The sequence below is a fragment of the Melopsittacus undulatus genome, chromosome 5, assembly GCF_012275295.1.
Source record: "Melopsittacus undulatus isolate bMelUnd1 chromosome 5, bMelUnd1.mat.Z, whole genome shotgun sequence".
Taxonomy (NCBI): Eukaryota; Metazoa; Chordata; class Aves; order Psittaciformes; family Psittaculidae; genus Melopsittacus; species Melopsittacus undulatus.
Window position 1 is genome coordinate 71,286,279 of NC_047531.1, and position 21,309 is coordinate 71,307,587.

Below are 21,309 nucleotides of genomic sequence, written 5' to 3' on the forward strand. Positions count from 1 at the left end.
AGGCATTCAGTGCTTTTAAGGCATAGTTATAAACAAGCTGCCTAAACGCCAGCACACGGAGATGCAGGCGGCGGGGGGCAGGGAGAGGATCTATTTCCCCGGGTCTGGAGCAAACGTTGCTCCAAATGGTGCAAAGAGGAAATGTGCCGCTTCTTTAAGAAAAATCCAGAGACGAGACCTTCCCCTGGAGCGGCTTCTGGGGCCGGGTGCTGTCCTTCCCCCGGGAGAGGCAGCGGCTGGTCGGACTCAGCCGCACCTGGCCGCGTACGGCTGGCTCAGCTCGCCCTCCGGGCCCCTTCCCCTTCCCTTCTCCCTGAGCTTGCGGGAACCTCTTCTACCTCTGCCTCCCGTTAGACAGGCAGAGCAGCACCCCCGAGAACCATCCAACCACCCCAAGTCCCCCAGCGACACATCTGCGGGGCGGGAGGTAATGTGGTTGGGGGCGGGGGGCCAGCAGCTGGGCAGGGGTCTGCTCCTCTCACCGCCGAGGCCAGTCCCGGATGCAGGTAGCGCTGGAAAACGGAGCGGAGATGGGAAGTGTCAGCAGTGATGGCAGAGAAGGGCAGGCTGTGCCCGTGTCGGGCGATGCCCACCCCGCTGTAGCTGAAACAAGCATCCCTCACTTAGCCCCCCCTTTCTTCTGGAAAATATCAAACCAGAGACCAACTAAAGAAGAAGTGGAGCTGCTCGCCGGGGAACAAGCTGGACTTAAACTGGCCTTCTCTTCACCTTTGGCTGGGTTCACAGAAAAGGTCTCTAAGGCGCTCAGCAGTCCCAGCTGGCCATTACTGCACCTATACTTCAACTGCTCATTTGAGCTTCACTTTGCCTTCCGCCACATGGGGGAAGGGCCACTGAACTGATTTCTGAAATAGCCTTAACAGAACAGACAAGCTCGGGCCCACGATGCTGAAATACTGATCCGAATTGATTGCAGACTCGGTTTTACTTTACTCCAACGATTACTCCTTTCACTGGGAAGCAAGGAGCAGCTCCTTTCTAGAATGCAGGCCCTTTCTAAGTAGTTTCCTCTCTCTCTTGCCTGTGTTTTAAATCCTGTCTATGTGCGAAAGGACCAAGGAAACTGATAACTTCAAAGCTCACACTTTAGGTGAAAACCACCCGCTTTTCAATACCCATAGGAATGCATGCGTGTATTGCTCATTTATTTTTCTTTTTATTACTTAAGAGTATTTTTTCAATATTTTAATTTAGAAACTGCATTTTTTCTTTTTTGTGTGTGTGTGCGTTTTGTTTTGTTGTTATTTTTTTTTTTGTTGCATTGTTCTGTTTGCAAGTAGGTAGTGATAATATTTCAGGAGATTTAAAATAAAGGTCCCGTTTTAACCACTTCGCACACGCACGCAGAGGCAGACTGGAGGTCTGTTTGACAGCAGCCGAATTCCCTTTCAGGCTGGTTTCTGATGCGGGAGATTTCTACTTTTAAGTTCCTCTATATTCTGTTCCATCTACACAAATAACAGCCTATTTCTTTCTCTTTTTAATTTTAGGGCCAAACTTCTGAGTTGTTCAATAGAGAACGAACACAGGTTCTTAATTTTACAACATCGGAGAACAGGACTGCAGCTACCGATGTATCAGTCAAACTGATTAAAGAAGATCCTTCACTTGAGGGTATGTGCCCTTGAAATTACCTTGCTCTAAGCCTCTCGGGCAGCTGAGGGGAGAGGGAGGGAAACGAGAGATTGCTTTCTTTCCAGAGTCTCTGGAGAAATGTGAATAGGTTGCAGAGAAGTGTCCTTTTCAGGCGTCCTCCTCCCTCCTTCCCTGTCTCCTCTCACTCTCCTGGCACGCTTGTGTGCGTTTGTCTGTCTGAAACGGATCTGTCTGTCGAAAATGGGCCTGGAACTCCCTCCTGTGTTGGGATTAGGTCTTGGGGGACCTGGGGTGGAGTTACACTGCTTGCCTATTTTCATATTCATTAGAAATGGGAGGTTGCATAAGGAGCCCTGCTGAGTTTCAAGATATAAGAGCAACTTCGGGTTCCCCTTTTCAAGACAAGACAAATCAAAGGCTCAGAAGCAAACCAGCTCCCTGAGCTCTGAACGTCTTTCACTCACTCCCTCCTTTCTTCCCTCCCATCCACTCACCCACTTTCCCTCCCTCCCCTGCTCACAGTCCAGCCTCTGTCTAAGGAAGAGGCTCTCAAGCAGCCTTAGATGATTATGGATTTTCTGAGTGAGAAGTTTGCCCTGAAGAGCCAGGCGAGCAAGAACAGTGACTTTTACATGGGAGCAGGAGGCACTTTGGAGCACGTTATGGAAACTTTGGACAATGAGTCCTTTTATAGCAAAACGACAGGCAGCAAATGCGTGCAGGCCTTTAACCCTCTGCAAAGGGCTGAGCATCATGTAAGGCTGGAGAGGACATCACCCTGCCAGGACAATAACGGTGAGTTGCCATTCTTGCTCCTGTGCTTTGCCCTCCCTGGAGATATGCAGGGGGGGCTGGAGGACTTCTTCCATGGGAGACCAAAAGCAGCTGCACAGCCCCTGGGTGCTGGAATGCGAGAGGCTGTCAGGTAGCAAATAATAATAATAACAATAATAACAACAATAATAATAGTAATAACAGCACCAGTAATATCAGTAATCTTAATAATACAAATAATACCACCACCAGAAAAATGCGATCTCCTATTTCAAAGGGCTCTTTCCTTGCTGGTCTGCTGGTGCTGCCTCTCCCGCTGCTGCCCTTCCTGCCGGCCCCGGGACGCGCCGGGAGCTGCAGGACGCAGAAAGCACAGCCCCGAGAACATATGCACAGCCTGCTGGGATCCGGGGCCGCCCGCTCAGGGGAACTACCGACAGACCGACCAGCCGGCGGGAGAGCAGACGGGCAGGGAAGCACCGCGGCCGCTCCGCGGTGTCCGAGGGCTGGCGGCCGGCGGGTACGGGATGGCTCGGGGCTCTCCGCGGCACTGGGGCTCGGGACCGGCGTTTTCACTCAGCAAAGTCCCCGGAAACTGCAGCGCCGGTGTCGGTGTCTGCGGGACAGCGGCACGGAAGGCTCCTGGCCGGCGGGTACGGCCACAGGGTGGGAATGCGAGGTCACTTAGTCATGTCTTTCAAATAACGCTCTGTGAAGATAATATAGTGGGGTTTTCTTTTCTTTTTCCCTGCTGTGTTACCGAATAATACATAATGGTGATTGTTCACAGTGACCGAAAACGACTTAGGCAATTCAAAGAACAGCATTAAATATATATAATTATTTTTCCCCCTAGCTCATCGGCAAAGAGGATGTAGAATATTTTATTTTTGAAACGTTTAAAATTTAATTTGTCCCATTATTCCAACATGATGAAAATCGCATACAGAAAAATTTAATTTCAAAAATATTTTCCCAGCAGAATCGGAATACATGGTCGAGATCAGCTGAAACAGTGAGACTAGCGACTTCATCTTAAGCACTGAAGTATTTGTTTTGAGAGCATAATTTTTGTATCAAACTGTTTGTAAGAAATAAGGACAGATTCTTGCAAGTGCAACCAAAATAAGTCCCTATAGAAAATTGATTTATACACTGAAGTTTTTTCCTAATTGGCTCATTTAGTGTGTGCCTTGGGGGCTTTGGGGCATTTCCTATGTATGTATGGTAAGTATTTAAAAATTGTGTTTGGTTAAAATGAGGTTGGACTGAAAGAAGTTACTGAGAATAGGAGAATATCCTAAAGCACGCTTCTCATTGTATGTTACATGTCATCTTCGTATTTTAACTTCAACAGTTTTAAACTTTTTCTGCCTGTTTTGAGAGAGAAGGGGAAAAAACCCATTTTTTTTTTAATTCTGTAACATATCACATGACTTTTTCAGTGATGTGAGATATTTAAAAATAAAACAAATAATAAAGGAATGTTTTCATTTCTTATTAAGAAGCTACAGAGGAATATTTCTTATCTCTACCACTCAGATTTTACCTAAAATCAAATAGTTCCCACAATCCTTATACAAAGTATATGAAACAATCTCTTTTAATAAGTTAACATTTTGCAGGAACCCTCTGTATTTTGTAACCATAACAAACTTAATTGGAAGCAATTCCACTTCACAAATCCAAGAAAGTTATATAGAATCTATTGAATTTTTAAAGCGAAATTAATTTTCTGTTTCATTTGCTTCTTGAATTGTCAGTTTACAGCTTTTAGTTTGCTTCACAGTCATTTTCTATTTTCATAGAAGTAAGGTTTGGGTTTTTTTTATATCTACCTCCAAGTTTAAAGGCATGTTTGTCGATAGCTTTATGCCACTTACATGAAAATCTGTTTTAGGCTAAGATTCCTTATCTGTGCAACACCAGTTGAAGGTGATTTCATGGATTATTAACTACTTTTGTGGCAGAGCAAAAATATTCAAGTAATCTCATGGAGTCTCCTTACACTGAAAGATTTTAGATTATATTTTCAGATACAGTTCTCTGTTAAAATTCATTGTGACTTAGTACTTTTACTCCGCATGTGGTTAATATTACAGATTCCTTTCCACATAGAAATACGCAGCCACATAGAATCTGGTTCCGTGTGAAACTGTTTTATATAAACTCTTGAATATAAAGCCTCCCCTTTAACCAGTTATTTCCCTTCCCTACCTTGCATACAGTGAACTATGGGATTACTAAAGTGGAAGGACAGCCTCTTCACACAGAGATGAGCAGGCCCATGGACAATTGCAGCAATCTCAGGATGTCTCCAGTGAAAGGGATGCAGGAAAAGGGGGAACTGGATGAACTTGGTGATAAGTGTGACAGCAATGTCTCCAGCAGCAAGAAAAGGAGACACAGAACGACTTTCACCAGTTTGCAGCTGGAGGAACTGGAGAAAGTATTCCAGAAAACTCACTACCCTGATGTCTATGTAAGAGAACAGCTAGCTCTGAGAACAGAGCTCACTGAGGCCAGAGTCCAGGTAGGAACCCAGCTTCAGCATTTCCATGTCAAGTTGTGCATTGTAGGAACTGGTAAAGGACACTCTTGGGGATTGTACAAAAGCCCATAAAGCTAAAGTAAATAGCTCATTTTGCTTTATTTCTTTACGGATGTGAGCTGTTATGCTTCAATACTAAAATAACTTGTTATTTTTTTAAATGGTTTGTGTTGCTGTTCTAGAAACTTGTTTAAAGGACGAGAAAACAACATCAATAGTAAAACAGTCTTGCTCTCTGGTAGTCCTGTTTTACTGTCAGAGTTCTAGGCAGTAATTACATAAAGTGTTGCATGTAAAGATCCCCTTAAAGAGTCGAATGTAGTTTAGATTGATGGTGATGCAGAACTTGAACACAGAGGATTCTGTGTGTGTTGCAGCATGAAAAGCACAATTTAAAAAGGAATCAAATTCCTTGATTTTATCCAAAGAGTATGTAGTGAAACTGTACATACATAAATCTATATAAATACATGTGTATACGTGTGTTTGTGTCTTGTGTAGAGCAAAGACATTATCATTTCACTTCTGTTGCATGGAATAAGCTTAAAAAACTTGGGAAGTATATTTTCTAATTTTTAAATTTGCATATCTGATAGATAAAGTTATTCTAAGTTTTGGAACAAAATGTACTGTTGACTGCTTAGTGTAGTATTTGAGTGTCTTAACTGCATACAGAGTTGATTCATTCAGTATGTGCATTCGGTGGAGTAATCTCAACAATATTTATGGCTTTGGATGTATAATGGTGGGAAAAGAAGCTAAATATCCAGGAAATACAGCTCTTTCCCCGTTTAGAGATCTTCCCTTAGAAAAGGGTGTGAACTGAATTTTGCAAGCTTATCATACTTTTAGAGATTTCTCTATTCTGGTAATACTCATGATTTCAGTTTGAGGAACAACAGTCCTGTCAATTCTTACAGACTGGGATGTTTTTTTTTTTAATTTAGAGACTTGAATATTATAACAAATTCACAACTTGTAATCAAACACATGCACAACATGCATATAAAGAAATAGACATCAGTGCACATGCATGCAACTGAATTTAAACCAGGATCACTTTCAGAAACTAAATCAGCTAATTATAAAGTGTTCTTTTCATGTCTATTCAAGCAGACAGCATATTCACTGTTACTGGAAAATAGAGGGCAAAATTATATGTCGGTTACATTGATAGAACATTGCCGATGCTGGTGGAGCTTAGTTCAGTGGCTTTTAACTCTTCAGGCTCTGTGCAATCCCTCTCCCTCTAAATTTCATACAGTTTTCCAAGTATGACCTACATTTATTCATATTTTGTCTTGATTAAAAAAAAAAAGCTTGCACAATGTTAAAATGCTGTTCTTACAATTACATAGTTCTGGGATAATGAGAACTACTCCAAGAAAACATTAATAGTCAGAACAGGGAGGGGAGAATTTGGCTAAAATGTGTCAACTGACTTTTTGTCACGTTTTCCAAGTTTTAAAAGCTTTATATGGTAAAAGTATTAAAAATAATAGAGTAAATGTAAAATCACGTATGTCTGCACCAGACTTTCACAGATTGTCTGTTTCTATTTTATTTAAACATGTTCTCCTCTTTCTTAAAAGATAGCTGATCTTTGCATTTCTCATACAGTAAATATGGAAGGAAATGGTGATCATTTTTATCCAGAGTAGCAACAGTATTCCATCACAAGATTAAGCAATTTAAAAGACCTTACGTCATTAGAAGCAAGCATCTGGCAATTCAAGGATAACAAGCAGCAGATTTTTACATTGCTTTGTGGAGGCAAATGGTTATTTTATCTCTGCCAAGAGTCAGTTTCTAGTGAAGTGATGTAAACAGAAACATTTTGGGGGATTGTCAAAGGAAAGAAACGTGTGCCTTTTTTTTTCTCATTTAGTTACTATGAATTCAAGCAAATTGTTTGATTTAATTTACCAGAGTGATCAGCTGGATACTTTACCCACATTTCCCTTCACCGCCATTTCATCAACATCCAGTTTAATATTTGTCCTGCATACATGCAGAGAACTCCAACCTGAACCTAATTTATCTAAGTTGTTCTCTTTCCTGCTGCATGTCAGTGAAGTAATTGGTACCCATTTTAAGGAGATTGTCAAGGTCTTTTTTCAATGAAAGAGTCTCATGACTAAATTCCCTTAGCATGGTTTTGATGCCTTCTGTGGAGACAGATTTTTTTTCTTCACTTTCTTTTCTTTTCTTTTCTTTTTGCTGAGCCTCAGCCATTGTAAATAATACAAACTTACCGACAAGGTCCCTAACAATATATACTCAGCAGTTATGTGCATGGGCCTTGCTTTGATTGCCGAGTACATTTTAAAAGATTACACGTACTAAATTAGCAACAAGTCCTTGGGAATTAAAATGGGGAAATTGATGTCCTGATTTCTTAAGCAGAATCAAAGGACAGTTTAATTCTCCAAGGATCAAGGCAAAAACTGAATTATAAGCCAAACTGTTATTATAAATATTGCATGATCAGGGATCAGAAAAAATCCCTCAAAATGGGATTCACAGGCAGTGTCTTCATATAAAACAAAAATCTCTTAATGTATGTATTATTGTTAATAGTGTAACTTCTTTTAAAGAAATTGTTTGCTCATAGCTGAACACTAAAGTTTTAGCTGGACAATATTACTTTTATAAAGCAACAGCTACTTTTCTTCAAAATATTGCAGAACAGTCCAAAGTTTATTAAAGAATAAAGAAAATAGCTTTCAGTTGACAAGAAGGCATTGCTTGGGGTCTAAATTATTTCATGGTCTAAATGCAAAGTGCTATTCTTTAGTTTTCCATTGTCAAAAACAGATATCACCTAAACAAATGTGAAAATATGGCACAACAGTTTTAAAACTGTGTTCGCATAATTTTTTTTTTTATTATCTTCCTGCCCTGTTAACTTTCCTTATAGTTTTCTGCAGTACAGACTACTGTCCTGCTACCAGCTTAACCTGTCTTTTCATTGCTACTCTTGATAACTAAGTATACCTTTAGGAGGCAGATCACATATAGTCATACCTAGTGGGTGGGCATGTGAAAATGAGGAAGTTTCTTAAGTTTCTTTAAAATTTGACTTGTTACTACTTGGTAATTTTCCTCTATGGAACTGAACTCTGTCAAAATTATCACTGTCTGACAGACTGATCTTTTTTGTTTCTCTTTTTTTGGCACTAGAAAGGAAAAAATCTATACTTTTTAAAATAGCCAGAAATAACTCCGATAGGTCTGACACTGAAAAGGTTGAAACTAAAGGAAATTCATCCACAAGTGGAGAATCATAGAATCATAGAATAGTTAGGGTTGGGAAGGACCTTAAGATCATCTAGTTCCAACCCCCCTGCAATGCGCAGGGACACCGCACACTAAACCATCTCATCCAAGGCTTTGTCTAACCTGGCCTTGAACACTGCCAGGGATGGAGCATTCACAACCTCCCTGGGCAACCCATTCCAGTACCTCACCACCCTAACAGGAAAGAATTTTTTCCTTATATCCAGTCTAAACTTCCCCTGTTTAAGTTTTTAACCCGTTACCCCTTGTCCTGTCACTACAGTCCCTAATGAGGAGTCCCTCTCCAGCATCGCTATAGGCCCCTTTCAGATACTGGAAGGTTGCTATGAGGTCTCCACACAGCCTTCTCTTCTACAGCCTAAATAGCCCCAATTTCTCTTTCTTAGATAAACAGCTACTGTTTTTATCTTAAATTAAAAAGCTACTGTCCAAAATCTTTTGGCTTTTTCCTAACACTCTTTGCACAGTATGAAATTTAGTTTACCTTGATGATTATTTCCTCATATGCTGTAGGTTTGGTTCCAGAACCGAAGAGCAAAATGGAGGAAAAGAGAACGCTACGGTCAGATCCAGCAAGCTAAGAGCCATTTTGCTGCCACCTATGATATATCTGTTCTTCCAAGGACTGACAGCTATCCTCAGGTATGGTAAAATCCAAGTAGTACTTTGGTTCTACATTTACCTTCTCTTCCATCCCTAGACACACAATACACACAAGATGAATGAAGACTTTTGTGTGTTTAGTTTTCTGTGTTTTTTGGACACTCACAGGACTTGCCCCTGTGAACAATAGTTCTAACATCTAATTTGAATATTTAACTTTTGAAATAAGTATTTTTTAAACAACAGGTTTAGGAGCTGCAGAATTTTGTGTCATTTAGGTACTGAAAATGGCTGGCAATATAGTTATACAGTTAAGCCTTTTCTGCACATTAAACAATGTGGGGATTTGAATCACTTTTAGGTCCATCAAAAATTCCGAATAAAGATTAGAGACATGATGTTGACAATAATGATGTAATTTTGACCACAATAAGATCAGGATTTTCCTTCTGGGATATTTATAATCATAGGCAAAAGTGTCTTAACACCTCTGGTCTTGTATGCTTTGGTAAGATGAAGTGTAAACCATGTGATCTATAGGCAACTTCCTTCTGATGTATTGTTCATGCACCATTTCTTTATGGACCTCAATAGACCGTTAAACGCAACAAATCTTCTCCTGGCATGAAACCATATTATGGACACATGCAGTGAGAATTGAGTGTATATGGCTGAGAGAGGGAGGTAGAGAGACAAGAAAGCTCTCTTGGACAGTAGTAGTCTGTTTAATTATTCATTTGTTCTTTTTCTGTGCTCTGTTAGTATATAGTAATGTATACTGTGTAATAAGATCATAATCTTATGTCTCTGTTCTTCAGTCCTTTGATTTACTGCCTTGCCTCCCTCCCTGCTATTGTTTTTCTGCTCACTTGATTTAGTACATTGAATACCTTTATTTTGAAGTGTTGTTTTCCATGTCTTTATCTTCTCGTTGCTTTTACCACATAATTAAAGAAAAAAAAATGTACTGTACAAAGCAGAAAATTGTATAGCTCCCTGTGGTAGAGTCCTTCCACTGCTTGTGTCCAGATGCTCCTCTAGCTCATTAAGAAGCAAGGTCTCTGACAGCCTTAAGAATACACTCATACTCTGTGTGGGCTTGCTTTGAGCATGCTCTACTCTGGCTGAATGTGAATAGCTTTGAAACAGAGGCTTCGGGCCTGTGTAACATCTACTTAGCCTAAAATGCTCTTAGTCTGAGGAGGTTGCATGTTACTGGTTTTGGTGCCTGGGCAAAGGCTAGTTTGTGTTGCAGCAACTCAGAATATGAGCACAGCCATTTCAGATTTGGTGGCATTTATGTTTGACTGGTTTTCTTACATAATGTGCATTAGCCCAAATTGCATCAGCAACCATTTCATGACACACTCTGTGTTTAAGTAGGAGGACCCAACACTTGGTTGAGACCTTTCTAAGTGGAGGTGTGTAGAAGGGTCTTAAGCACTCCTAGGCAGACTCACAAAAACATAGATGCTTGGTCACTCACAGATGTCACTCAAGGTGTTCAAATATCTTTTGCAGTCCTTCCTGACTTACCTATAGCATCACAATAGATGATACAAGGCATAGTACTTAAGCTTTGGGCTTTTTATTTCTGACTCATTTTTTTATCTAGACTAAATTTTGTATCTTCAAGCTCATCTTGTATTTTTAGGAGGACATAATCTACAAATTTTCCCAACTGAAGGTTTAATTAGCATAAGATAATAGAATAATGCAAGCCACTGGTAAGCACAGAGAATGGTTGTCTTAAAATGAATGCTTTTAAAAGAATAAACACTTTTTTAAAATTATATGAGAATATAACTTGTAAAAGTCCAATCCCAATGAAATACCTACTTTGTACTTTCAGTTTGATAAAATGAGGAGTGAATTCACTGCCTTTCTATTTATGAGTAAAAAAAATCCCAACAAAAATACTTTTCTGGTCAGATGACAATTAATTTTTAGCCTGGCAAAACTTTCTATCATTAAGTTATAAGTTCTTAAACCCAGGAGATTGAAATGGAAATGTCGGTACCATAATCTTGAATAAAGCATTTCTAAAATATGCAGAGATATAAAATGAGTAATCATTCATAAACATAAATATGTAGTACTCACCTACAACTGCAGACTAACACACTGCAAGTAAACAGGCATAAACATATAGTTGAGTCTGGTCACCTGAATAAGAGAGTTTTGTTGTACCATACTTCATGACCAGGAGCAACGTGTGAGTTCTCTTTACATTGACTATTTCAATTGAGTACTTGAATGCATAGTTCAGCTACATGATAAAAAAAAGTTCTTTTACTTCTCAGTGAAGAAGGTAGAAGGTAGCAGCTTTGCTGTATAATGGAATATGAAGAGGTGTCCAGGCAGTTATCACAGAGCAGTGAACGCAATTCACATTCTTGCTAACCTGGTGGTAATTCTTCATAGTTTCACTTTCTTACTCTTTAATAAAACCATATCTCTATCATATACATAACATTTCTAATGAGAATAGTGGAAAAAAATTAAAATCTGTATTAAAAACAATGACCACTATGATCTCTACATTCAGATCTTTTAAACTGGTTGTCCATTTATAAATGTCCCACTTGTGGAAAATAAATATACAGTACAAGACTGACTATAAACTCATTTATCTATCCCACAGTTCAGGCAGAAAGAGATATTTAAAATTGTTATCTGTATATTTTATTTTAGTGTTATAGATTTATTTCCAAAACAATTCCATCATTTCAGTGTGGCTAATGTAAGAAAAGAAATCAAATATCCTTTTTATCTTTTATTCACATCCCCACGCCCCATGTACAAGCACTTTTATTGTGACACTGACATGAGTAAATATTAGACAAGCTTTGCCATACTTTGAGTAAATAGGTTTTTTTGGGGATTGTAGAACACAGATCACTAGAGGTTATTTATGAAGCCTTTATTAACATGGGGGAAAAACAGACTCCCTGTTGCTGGCAAAAAAACATAGCATGAATGCTTAAAAACTATTAAATCAAGCTGAGATCTTCACTGCTGTGTTGCAGAAGGAACAGGAACAAATGTGATTTTCTGGTGTGCATTATAGGAATTTGCAGCTTGAGGATATCTGTTTTGAATCCCACCACAGATACGTTCACAAAACACACATCTAACTTACATTCCAGCAAAAACATCAGTCTCTTTTGCAGTCAACAGAGAATATGGAGACCCCTGCTTAGTCTCTTCACCAATTATTTTCATCAAATACAAATTAAGAACATGATGCTGCTATGCATCATGTAACTATATAAACCCTAAAGGATTTCCAACAAGGCAATGATCTTTTCAGCTTATTGCAGATAGAAGGTTGGCTTTGAATCAGAGAATAGCTGATGGTGAGGAACCTCTGGAGGTGGTCTGGTCCAACCCTAATTTCAATAATATGATCTAATTTTGCTATTAAATTGTAAATTTTAATCTTTGAAATAGTAATAAACAATTTAGGTTTTGTTGTTTTCTTTTTGATTGTGTTTTTCTTTCTTTTTTTTTTTAAAAAAAAACTAGGTCATAACTGTTTGCTTTGTTAATTCAGTCTAACCCTAATTATTTTTACACTATATTAGCTTTACATGTTGCTTATTGTGCAAAATGGTTGCTCAGATGGCTGCCAAGAAGTTCACTATCTCTTAAACTGTCCAAATTCTGCAAATGCACATCTTCTAGTAATTATTCTAGTAACACCTGGATTGCAGAAGAGAACAGTTAGTGCAATATTTCAGGACAATCATCCATTTTCCATGTGTTTTTTCTAGGCTTTAACATAAAAAATACCACAACATTGTTAAGTTTTAATTCATATTAAATATCTAACTTTTGAAAACATTATACTGAAAATATTTTTTTCTAAGAAAATATAATTTACAGTAGTTTTCATTCATTTTAGTAAAAGATTTCAGCTTCATTAGTTTCAGTATTTAAGATTCAAGGTTCTCTTGCTGATGCAACATGTGGTCTAAGTCATCGTAAGTACACTCAGAAAAAAAATTAACTGGTTAAATCTTGTCTCAGACACTTTGAGACTCATTAACTGGTAATATTCTGCTGATGGTATGAAAGCTAAGAGGCAGCATCTCAACATCGGCTGGCAAATGAATGCACATTTACTTCATGGAGGTGTTTATTTCAACTCATCTCAGTAAATGCTAGTACATAAGCAGTACTTGATTCGGTTACCTAAATTCAGTTTCTAGTGTTATTAAAGATGTCTTATGATATCTGAGACACAGTGCTGATGAATAGGACTTACACGAAATATGCATCCTTTAGGGGAAGCAGCTGGTGGCCAGATAGACATCTGTGTTTAGGAAACTTAACCAAATCTCTTATGCCAGAGACTGGTTATTTTTAAAGTTGGTGAAAATCTGGTCAATTACATTTTCTCTTCCTAAAGTATAAGGTAAAAAAGTCCCTCTCTAGATACTTTTGTAGTCCCCCTTTAAGTATTGTAAGGTTGCTATGAGGTCTTATCTTGATAAATATAAGTGCATCAGTACATAAATAAACATTAAATTGTATCCTTGAAAAACAGATATAAAGGGTAATGTTTTTCCTCACCTAGTCTATTTTCATACCTTGCATCTTCTAGCTTGTTCTCCAAGTCTACTTCGTGTCCTTCTTCTAAGTTCTTTTGATAGGATCTTTCCTGTCATGCCATTATACTTTTCCTCTTACTATCATGTATGAAATGTATTGTTTGTTTCCTTTATTCACTTGAAATGCAGGCAAGAATTGTATAGGACTGGATTTAACTGTTTTTTCTTTTTTGATGGAAAATCAGCCTAGTGCAGGTGGGAATCCCAAGGAGACGAAAGTATTTCAAAGACAGGGAAACTGGAATGATATGGAAGGTGTAGAGAGAAGGGAGAAGGCTGCAACCTCAAATACAGAAGGAAGAGGGTGAAGTTTACATTCTATCCACCAGACTGATAAATCAAATTAAATATGTTGAACAGCATGGCATCATATGATTTGTTTTGGCAATCAAAGAGTGTAGAAGTGGTATCATTATACATGTGTTATGTACGAAGTCCTTGGATCATCATTACAGTTCTGCTCTTGCCTTAGTACATATGGGTAATTCTCATTAGCAATAATCAAAGTTACATGGTCCAATTAAATCTTTCATATGGCATATATTAGACACCACATGTTATATGACTTTAAAATTCTTTTAACTGTAGTAGACATATAAATGACAGTTAATCACAATAGTTCATTAAGGCTATGGGCACACTGATTAAGTAGGAGTAGATGTGGTAGACATATCTGAGCTAGCTTCAAAGAAGTTTTATCATATACTCATGCTGTCTAGCTGTGACAGCGTGGAGCTCAGGCTGGACCACCACCTGGATGGTATGTTGCTTTGCTGCATATGTGCTGACTGCTGCACTGCTGTGGCTGATCTTTCAACAAGAGTAACACTTCTAATCTTTTTGGGTGGTGTCTGTTCCACACAAAGTAGTTTGTGCACTGTAGTTTTTTTTTTTTTTTGGTTCTAAACCATCATTGTATGTGGTCCTCTTCGGAGTCTCAGCATTTGGTTTGTTGCTTTATTACTTTTTTTTATGAAATATGTATTTCTTTAAGTGTGTGAGTGACTTTGCCTGGGGCTTAGTTATAAGACAAATCAATTTTTTTCTGAGATAGAAACTCTTCAATAGTATTTTTAAAGTATGAAGTTTTGTCTTTAACTCTATTACAGAAGTGTAATATAATTAATTCTTATCTTAACTGGCTCTGAAATTGCAGCAGGGAGAAGTTACATTTTAGATACAAAACAAGAATGAAAGATTGACGACTTTTTGAATTCTGCATTATTTTGCACTTAAGCAAGCTTGTTAAGCATGGAATCAAAGCAACGTGTTTTTATTCTACTCACTGTTTTTAAGGTCTAAATGTGGACTGAATTGAGACTATCACACATTTGAGAGCTGTAACATTGAGCCTCTTGTTACCAAGGGCCAACTTGCATTTTATGGGCCTATCTAAAAATGTGTGCAACTCTTTCATAAGAACCTGAACTCAAACCAGTACAGATGATCTTCATGTGTTCATTAGGTCCATTTGATCCTAAAAAGTGATAAGAAATTACAGCAAAAAGCTTTTTGTCTAGATATAAATGAAAAAAATACAAGAGTGGTAAAGGCTTGGAAAAAATTTGCTTCTAGAAGTTGCTGTATCTCTGTAGCTAGAGCTACTCAAAACTTGTCTAGATAGGTTATAAGTAACCTGACCTAAATTCAATGTTACCTGTGAGCAAGGGTGTAGAATAAAAATCCCAGAGGTCCTTTTCAGTTTAAATTATTCTGGGAAGCTATGATTCAAACCCAGGAATTACAGGTAAATCTCTGCTCAAAATTTGGATTCCATTCTTAGGGGCCTTCCAGTGAAAAACTATTGTGGCAAATGACAAACCAAATTAATTGAGCTGATGGACTAGGAATAACCTACAGAACATGAGTTGTAAACTAGCAGTTTTGAGCAGTTGAACAGCTATTGCATTTAATCTGCCTAAAGTAGCTCTTTGTGCAAACATAGATATCATGTTTTCTCACAGTGCAAGGATTGTTGCTTACAAGGAGGAGTGACAAAAATTTAGCAAATAAGCCTCTTTGACATTCACGTTTTCTATGATTAAGCAAATTCTTAACTGTTCAGGTAGTGCCACTGTTGTCTCCCTTGCAATGTTCAGTAACATCCTGAAAACAAGAGTCAATGTTAGTTTCTAATTACTTGCTAGATTGATTATAATAATGTATAACATGACACGACATAACATACATTATGTAATATAATAATAAAGCCACAATTAACAACTTATTACTTAATATCTAGAAAATTTTAAAAAGATTACAATTTTGTTACCCATGTGAAACAATAAAACATATGTCCACTCAAATAGAAGATGCGTGTCCTCATGATGGAAACAGATTCCAGTATGGGTAGGCAGGTGGCTCAAATAGCATGAGTCAAGACATATGGTGATGGAGAACCAAAGCTGGGTAAGTGATAGTAAGACTCTCAGAAAATGTGGAGATTTGAGTTTATGTGATTTCTCCAAGTGTTGTGGAATATGGCTGAAGCTCCTGAAGCTTGAAATTTTAAGAGGAAATAAGACACCAGGTGGGATGACCAATTACCTCAGCTAATTTTCCTCTGCAGTGTCAAGCAGTCATATACTTAGGAAATGATATCATAACCATGTTAACAACCATAACTCTCTCACAGGTATGAAATCCTACTTCTTTTTGCTATCAGGAAGGGTGTGTACATGTGTGTGTGTTTGTATATAAACCATACAGTAGGTAAATATATTGAAGGGATCTGGTAATTTCACGGTAACCACAAGAGCAAAGCTCAAGTTGTTTGTGATGTTAACAGAAACCAGAGATGTGCTGTATGTATAGCCTCATTCACAGACTCTGAATTGCCTTTTATATAGTTCATGGATCACACAAGAGTTTAAGAGGAAAAATATTTTCTTTAAATTCATGTACATAACGTCCCTTTTCCTTCCAACATACCAAAAGAAGGTCTTATAATTTTGACTTATTGTAAAACATTACTATATTTATTTTTAATACAGGAATTCCTTCTGCACCTAAATTTCACTGCAAGACATTTATGTTGTAAATCCTTGCTAAGAAATGAAAATCTGGTATCAAAAGTGAAGTCACTCAACCAACTGAAAAAAAGTTGATATGACTGAACCTATGACTGATTCTTTTGAAACGTGTAACTGTCTCATGAGAGAAAATGTAAAGCTTCCCTAGCATCTTGTGGCATTTCTGAAATTAAGTTTATTATTTTGGATTCCTTCCTCTAAGGAAGAAACCTGGGGCACCCCTTTGAAAATTTTAGGAATGAATCACTTGTTCATATATTTCTTTAACAAGACATCGGCATGTTTTAGGATTTGCATTTACACCTGCATAATCTCACTGAAGTTAAATTGAAAGACATTTGTCTAAGATAAAAATATCAGCAAAATTGGTGGTACTAAACTTAATTTAATGCAATCCAAACTACTAGAAATATGGAAGGAAAGAGAGACTTTGTGATACTTCCAGGCCGTATAGGTTATTGAGCACTTTCAGACTGAGCATCTGAACCTTTTGAAGTCTACCCATCATGACTATATTAAAGGAAAACTCGTGAGTGTTCCTATTTAAACAGATGGTTTTTTGAAAATTCTGCACATGATTATATCTGTGCAGCCTGGGCCACTGCAACATTTGACATATTGCTTCTTAGAAAGAAATCTTAGTAAGTCAGATAAATGAAACTTTGTCATGTATGAATTAACTTCTTCAGAATTAGCTCCTCTATTAGATGCTGCATAGATGAACTTGTCTCTCCCTGGGCAAATTCATCCTGTTGTGAAGTTTCTGAGACTAACCATTAGGCCTGGAAATAGTATCAGAAAGAATGGGGTTCTGTGTGCATGTGTTTAAAATAGTTAATTTTATTTATTTTCTTCCCCTGAATTCTTTTTTAGCTGTATCATCTCCCTGTTTCAGTTCAGTAAAGACCTGTACCAGCAAACCAAACTGAAATGGAACAGCATAGAAATAGGTATGGGTGACTCATTTTGTAGGAAGAAAGGGATAGATAGCCCCAACAGTTCCTTAATCTGTCACTGCTTCTGCAAGAAATGTATATGTAACTGTGTGACACAATAAAACTTCTAGTGATCCTAAAAAAAAAAAAGGAAGATGATTTTTGCATGGATGACTGGCTTTCTGATCTTCTCAGCTCATGATTGAGACAGAAAGTGTGCAGCTTGGGCTTTTAAGCAAAGTGAAGATGTTCTCTGGATCTTACAGGCTTTCAGCTGCAATCTTCTTTACTACTCCCCTTTGCACTCTAACCACATGCCTTGAAGCTCTAAACTCATTAAGTCTGAGAAGTCAGTAAGTCTTATGAGCCATAATAGATGTGTGGCTCAATGCAACAAACTTTCTTGAGCATGACAATGGTTCATGTAGGTCCAGATAAGATGTGTCCTTTAATCCCCAGATAAACCACCTGTTCCATAAAGATCTAAAAAGAAAAGGTCTGATTATAAGTCAAAAATGGCTCAGGTGGGTTAATTAAGGCAACTGAGCATCATATCAAACTGCAGAGTTTCCCACGGGTTGATGTTTGAGTCTTCTAAAAACTGATGAAAATAGGAGGGAAGGATGGGAACTAGAAAGTTCTGAAACTTTCATTAGATTCACTTTCCTCCTGTAGATCTCAGGAGGCAGACAAGAAGGCAGAAAATTCCTCAATATTCTTCCCCAGGCACACTTTACCTCTCAGCAGACCACCTAAGATATACAGGAACAGATGTCAGAGGTGTGCCCAACTAGTGCATGTGTGTGTATGTGGAAAGGCAAGCTGCATTCACATGAGCAGCTGTGGAAGTGTGTGTGCAGGTATGTATGCATATCTGTGTGAACAAGGAATTGGGCTGACCAGGCTTTTGGGGAGATGTGTTGCTAACTTTTCCCCAGCCTTTTGGGGAGGAAGAAAACCAGAATGGAGCATCTACTGGTTCTTTCTTTTGCTGCTGGAATTGCTAAGGAGCCCAAATTAATTTGTAAGCTCCTGATGACCCCTGCTAATACAGGTGTTCAAAATACTAACTTTTAAAATAACTGTATTTCTACCTCCCTATCTACACTAGATCTCAGCTAGATTAGTTCAGTGAACCATAATTTATCTCTTTAGCTTGTTGGTGGCTAGGTGGATATGTGTTGCTGCAAAGTACTGATACGATGGGAAAAAACCCCAACTCAGCACTACAAAAATGTTTTAATTTTCTGTGTGTATGTGTGTGTCTGTCATAATTCATAGTGCCTTGATCTTTAGTTTGGCAGAAAAAAAACCCCACTCAGCTAGAGGTAACCTACATATCTTAAAAGTCAAGCTTCCTTTGTCTATGGATTTGGAACACAAAGACAAAGTTAAATTTGAAGTGGGAATTTACAGGGCTAACCAGAGTAATTTCGATTCCTCCAATGTATATCTGAGAACAAAGACATGTGGGCTCAATCCCAGTGCATCAGAGCAGGGATATAGTGAACAGGCAACAGCTTCTTACGATGAAGACAAATTTTGCAAAGTAAAACAAAAAGAAAAGGACCTGAGTGTGCTCCTATTAAAGATACTGTCTGAGAAGTTCTGTATTGTGAATGAGAGCTACAAATGTCTTGTATAGTGATATTTGTACACTTAAAAAACAGTCAGCATTCAGGAAAGAGATATAAGTGAAAGTGGAGAAGAAATATAAAGCTATATTTTGTATAATGGTGAGTGCAAGTGGGAAATGACTGAGGAAGTTAGAGTATGCTAGAAATTATATCCATATAGTACTGATAGAGATACTGATATAGAGTCTAAAAAACAGGACAGCTGCTGACTGTGAAATTTGATTAAATCAAAGTGAAAAAAGGAGGAATGAAAGAATGCATGGTCTGAGATAATGACAGGAGCTGACTTATGCTAGATCTTGAAAATCTTTCTGTCTATTCATCTAGTGGGAAATAAGTGAAAAATACCTATCCATAAATAGCATTTATACATAGATGATAGGAGACAGCCTGAGACTCAGAATAAATCTTTAAGTGAGTGCCAAGTATAGAAGGCATTACACATCAAAGCTTGAATACATGGTTACTGCAGATCTTCAGCAGACATTGCTGGTAACCACAAAGTTTGTGTCCTAGTCTGTCATGCAACATTTTCCAGGGGTGCACAGCACATCCAGTTAAGACTGAAAAAAGTGCCCTCAAATATAATTTTGTATAAAAAAATAATGAAAGAATTTCTACCTTAAAACCATCTTTGAAGCAGCTTTAGGAAAAACTCTCAGATGTACTATCAACCATGCCTGTGTTTTATGGATTAATTTGTTTTCAAGCAATTACACAAGGCTTCTCAATATTTAATTTTGCAAATACTTGTTGGGTTTTATTGCTTGAGAAATCCTAGCTTGTTTTGTTCACCCTTTTATACTATTTCCTACAATTATCATAAGAAAGAAATGTGATGAGTAGAAGCTTTTACAGTGAAAACAGCTGTGACACTGTGCATTCTTTTGACACCCTTTCTTTGAAATCAGTTGTGTGCTTTCACTGATTTTACTGACTTGCTGGGCTGATGGCAACCTGAGGTCCAATGGTAAATGCTCCAGGTAAAGCCACAGAACAAATAGTTGACAGAGGAATAGGATTCAGCAGCCCTTACTTTTAAGTGAATGATCAAGTAATGTCTTCTTGACTCAGGTAATGTCTTCTTGGTGTTTTCTAGTACTATTGCAGAGAACTAATTAAGAACTTTTGGCTTGTTTTAGAGAAGAATTAGTAATGGATGTATTAAGTAAAACAAACTAAGCATTGCAGAAAACAAAAGATGAACTATCTAAACTGAATCTTATTCATTTTATATGTTCCAGATTCAGAACAATCTGTGGGCAGGGAATACGGCTAGCGGTTCTGTGGTTACTTCCTGCATGCTACCACGAGACACATCCTCCTGTATGACACCTTATTCCCATTCACCCCGGACAGATTCTGGCTACACAGGCTTTTCAAACCACCAGAATCAGTTCAGCCACGTGCCCCTCAATAATTTTTTCACTGACTCTCTACTTTCTGGGGCCACCAATGGACATGCTTTTGAAACCAAGCCGGAGTTTGAAAGGAGGTCCTCAAGCATTGCAGTTCTACGGATGAAAGCCAAAGAGCATGCTGCCAATATTTCCTGGGCTATGTAATACAGCCGAACCCTTCCTTAACTGCCTTTTTTATTTTTTTTTTAATAGCAAACTGAAAACATTTTTATTTCCCATATTTAAAGGACACAACAATAAGCTGCTCTGTGTGGAATGCTAGAAAGCAAAATATACAAGATGTTTGCTTAAACAAATGCAATATAATATTTAACAATAAACCAAGAATAAACCAAATAGATTTACCATGCAACAAGCTCAACAAGCCCTCTTTGTTTTGGTTTTCATATAGAAATATGTTTTGTTGTACCAGTTGATGAAATATGATTATAGAACCTTCAAGAAAGAATAAAACTATTAAGCAAATATGTCTACTCCGTTGGTTTTTAGCAGTCCTGTGTACAAATTTAATGCTTTACCAATGAATACTTCATAAGGGAACAACTCTGTAAAGGAATATAAATTTATTATGCTAGAACCATGAAGTAACTCCCTAAGCACACCACACAGAGAAGGAAATATATGATCTTTCATGTTGTAGGTGGAATTTGCAGACCTAACTCATTGCTGCTGCTCTGAGCCAGCATATTATAAAATGCATATTATAAAGCCACTGGAGTTCTATCAATACACAACTAGTATAATGAGAGTAGAAGCTAATCCTTTATTTTGTGGACCTGAGTGTGTTCCTATTAAAGATAATGAGATTTTTTTTTTTTGCCAA

The 21,309-nt window shown here is 37.9% G+C and overlaps 1 protein-coding gene across 2 annotated transcripts; it reads left to right on the plus strand.

Moving 5' to 3' along the window:
* The first annotated feature begins 1,570 nt into the window (after positions 1-1,570).
* On the plus strand, positions 1,571-20,959 carry ALX1 (ALX homeobox 1). Of its 2 annotated transcripts, XM_031047974.2 has the most exons (5): positions 1,571-1,635; positions 2,140-2,412; positions 4,620-4,924; positions 8,756-8,884; positions 20,310-20,959. In XM_031047974.2, exons 2-5 carry the CDS (start codon positions 2,181-2,183, stop codon positions 20,628-20,630), a joined length of 987 nt encoding a protein of 328 aa, XP_030903834.1. In that variant the 5' UTR covers positions 1,571-1,635; positions 2,140-2,180; the 3' UTR covers positions 20,631-20,959. The 2 variants fall into 2 exon arrangements, with proteins under 2 accessions (XP_030903834.1, XP_005147975.1); XM_005147918.3 differs by lacking the exon at positions 1,571-1,635 and having other exon boundaries at positions 2,031-2,412.
* Positions 20,960-21,309: the final 350 nt, after the last annotated feature.

Bases quoted from the DNA above. Each gene is read 5' to 3' on its own strand.
- ALX1 (XM_031047974.2), top strand. From the start codon at position 2,181: ATGATTATGGATTTTCTGAGTGAGAAGTTTGCCCTGAAGAGCCAGGCG. The intron at 4,925-8,755 runs GTAGGAACCCAG...CATATGCTGTAG, and splicing joins TCACTGAGGCCAGAGTCCAG to GTTTGGTTCCAGAACCGAAG. The intron at 8,885-20,309 runs GTATGGTAAAAT...TATATGTTCCAG, and splicing joins GGACTGACAGCTATCCTCAG to ATTCAGAACAATCTGTGGGC.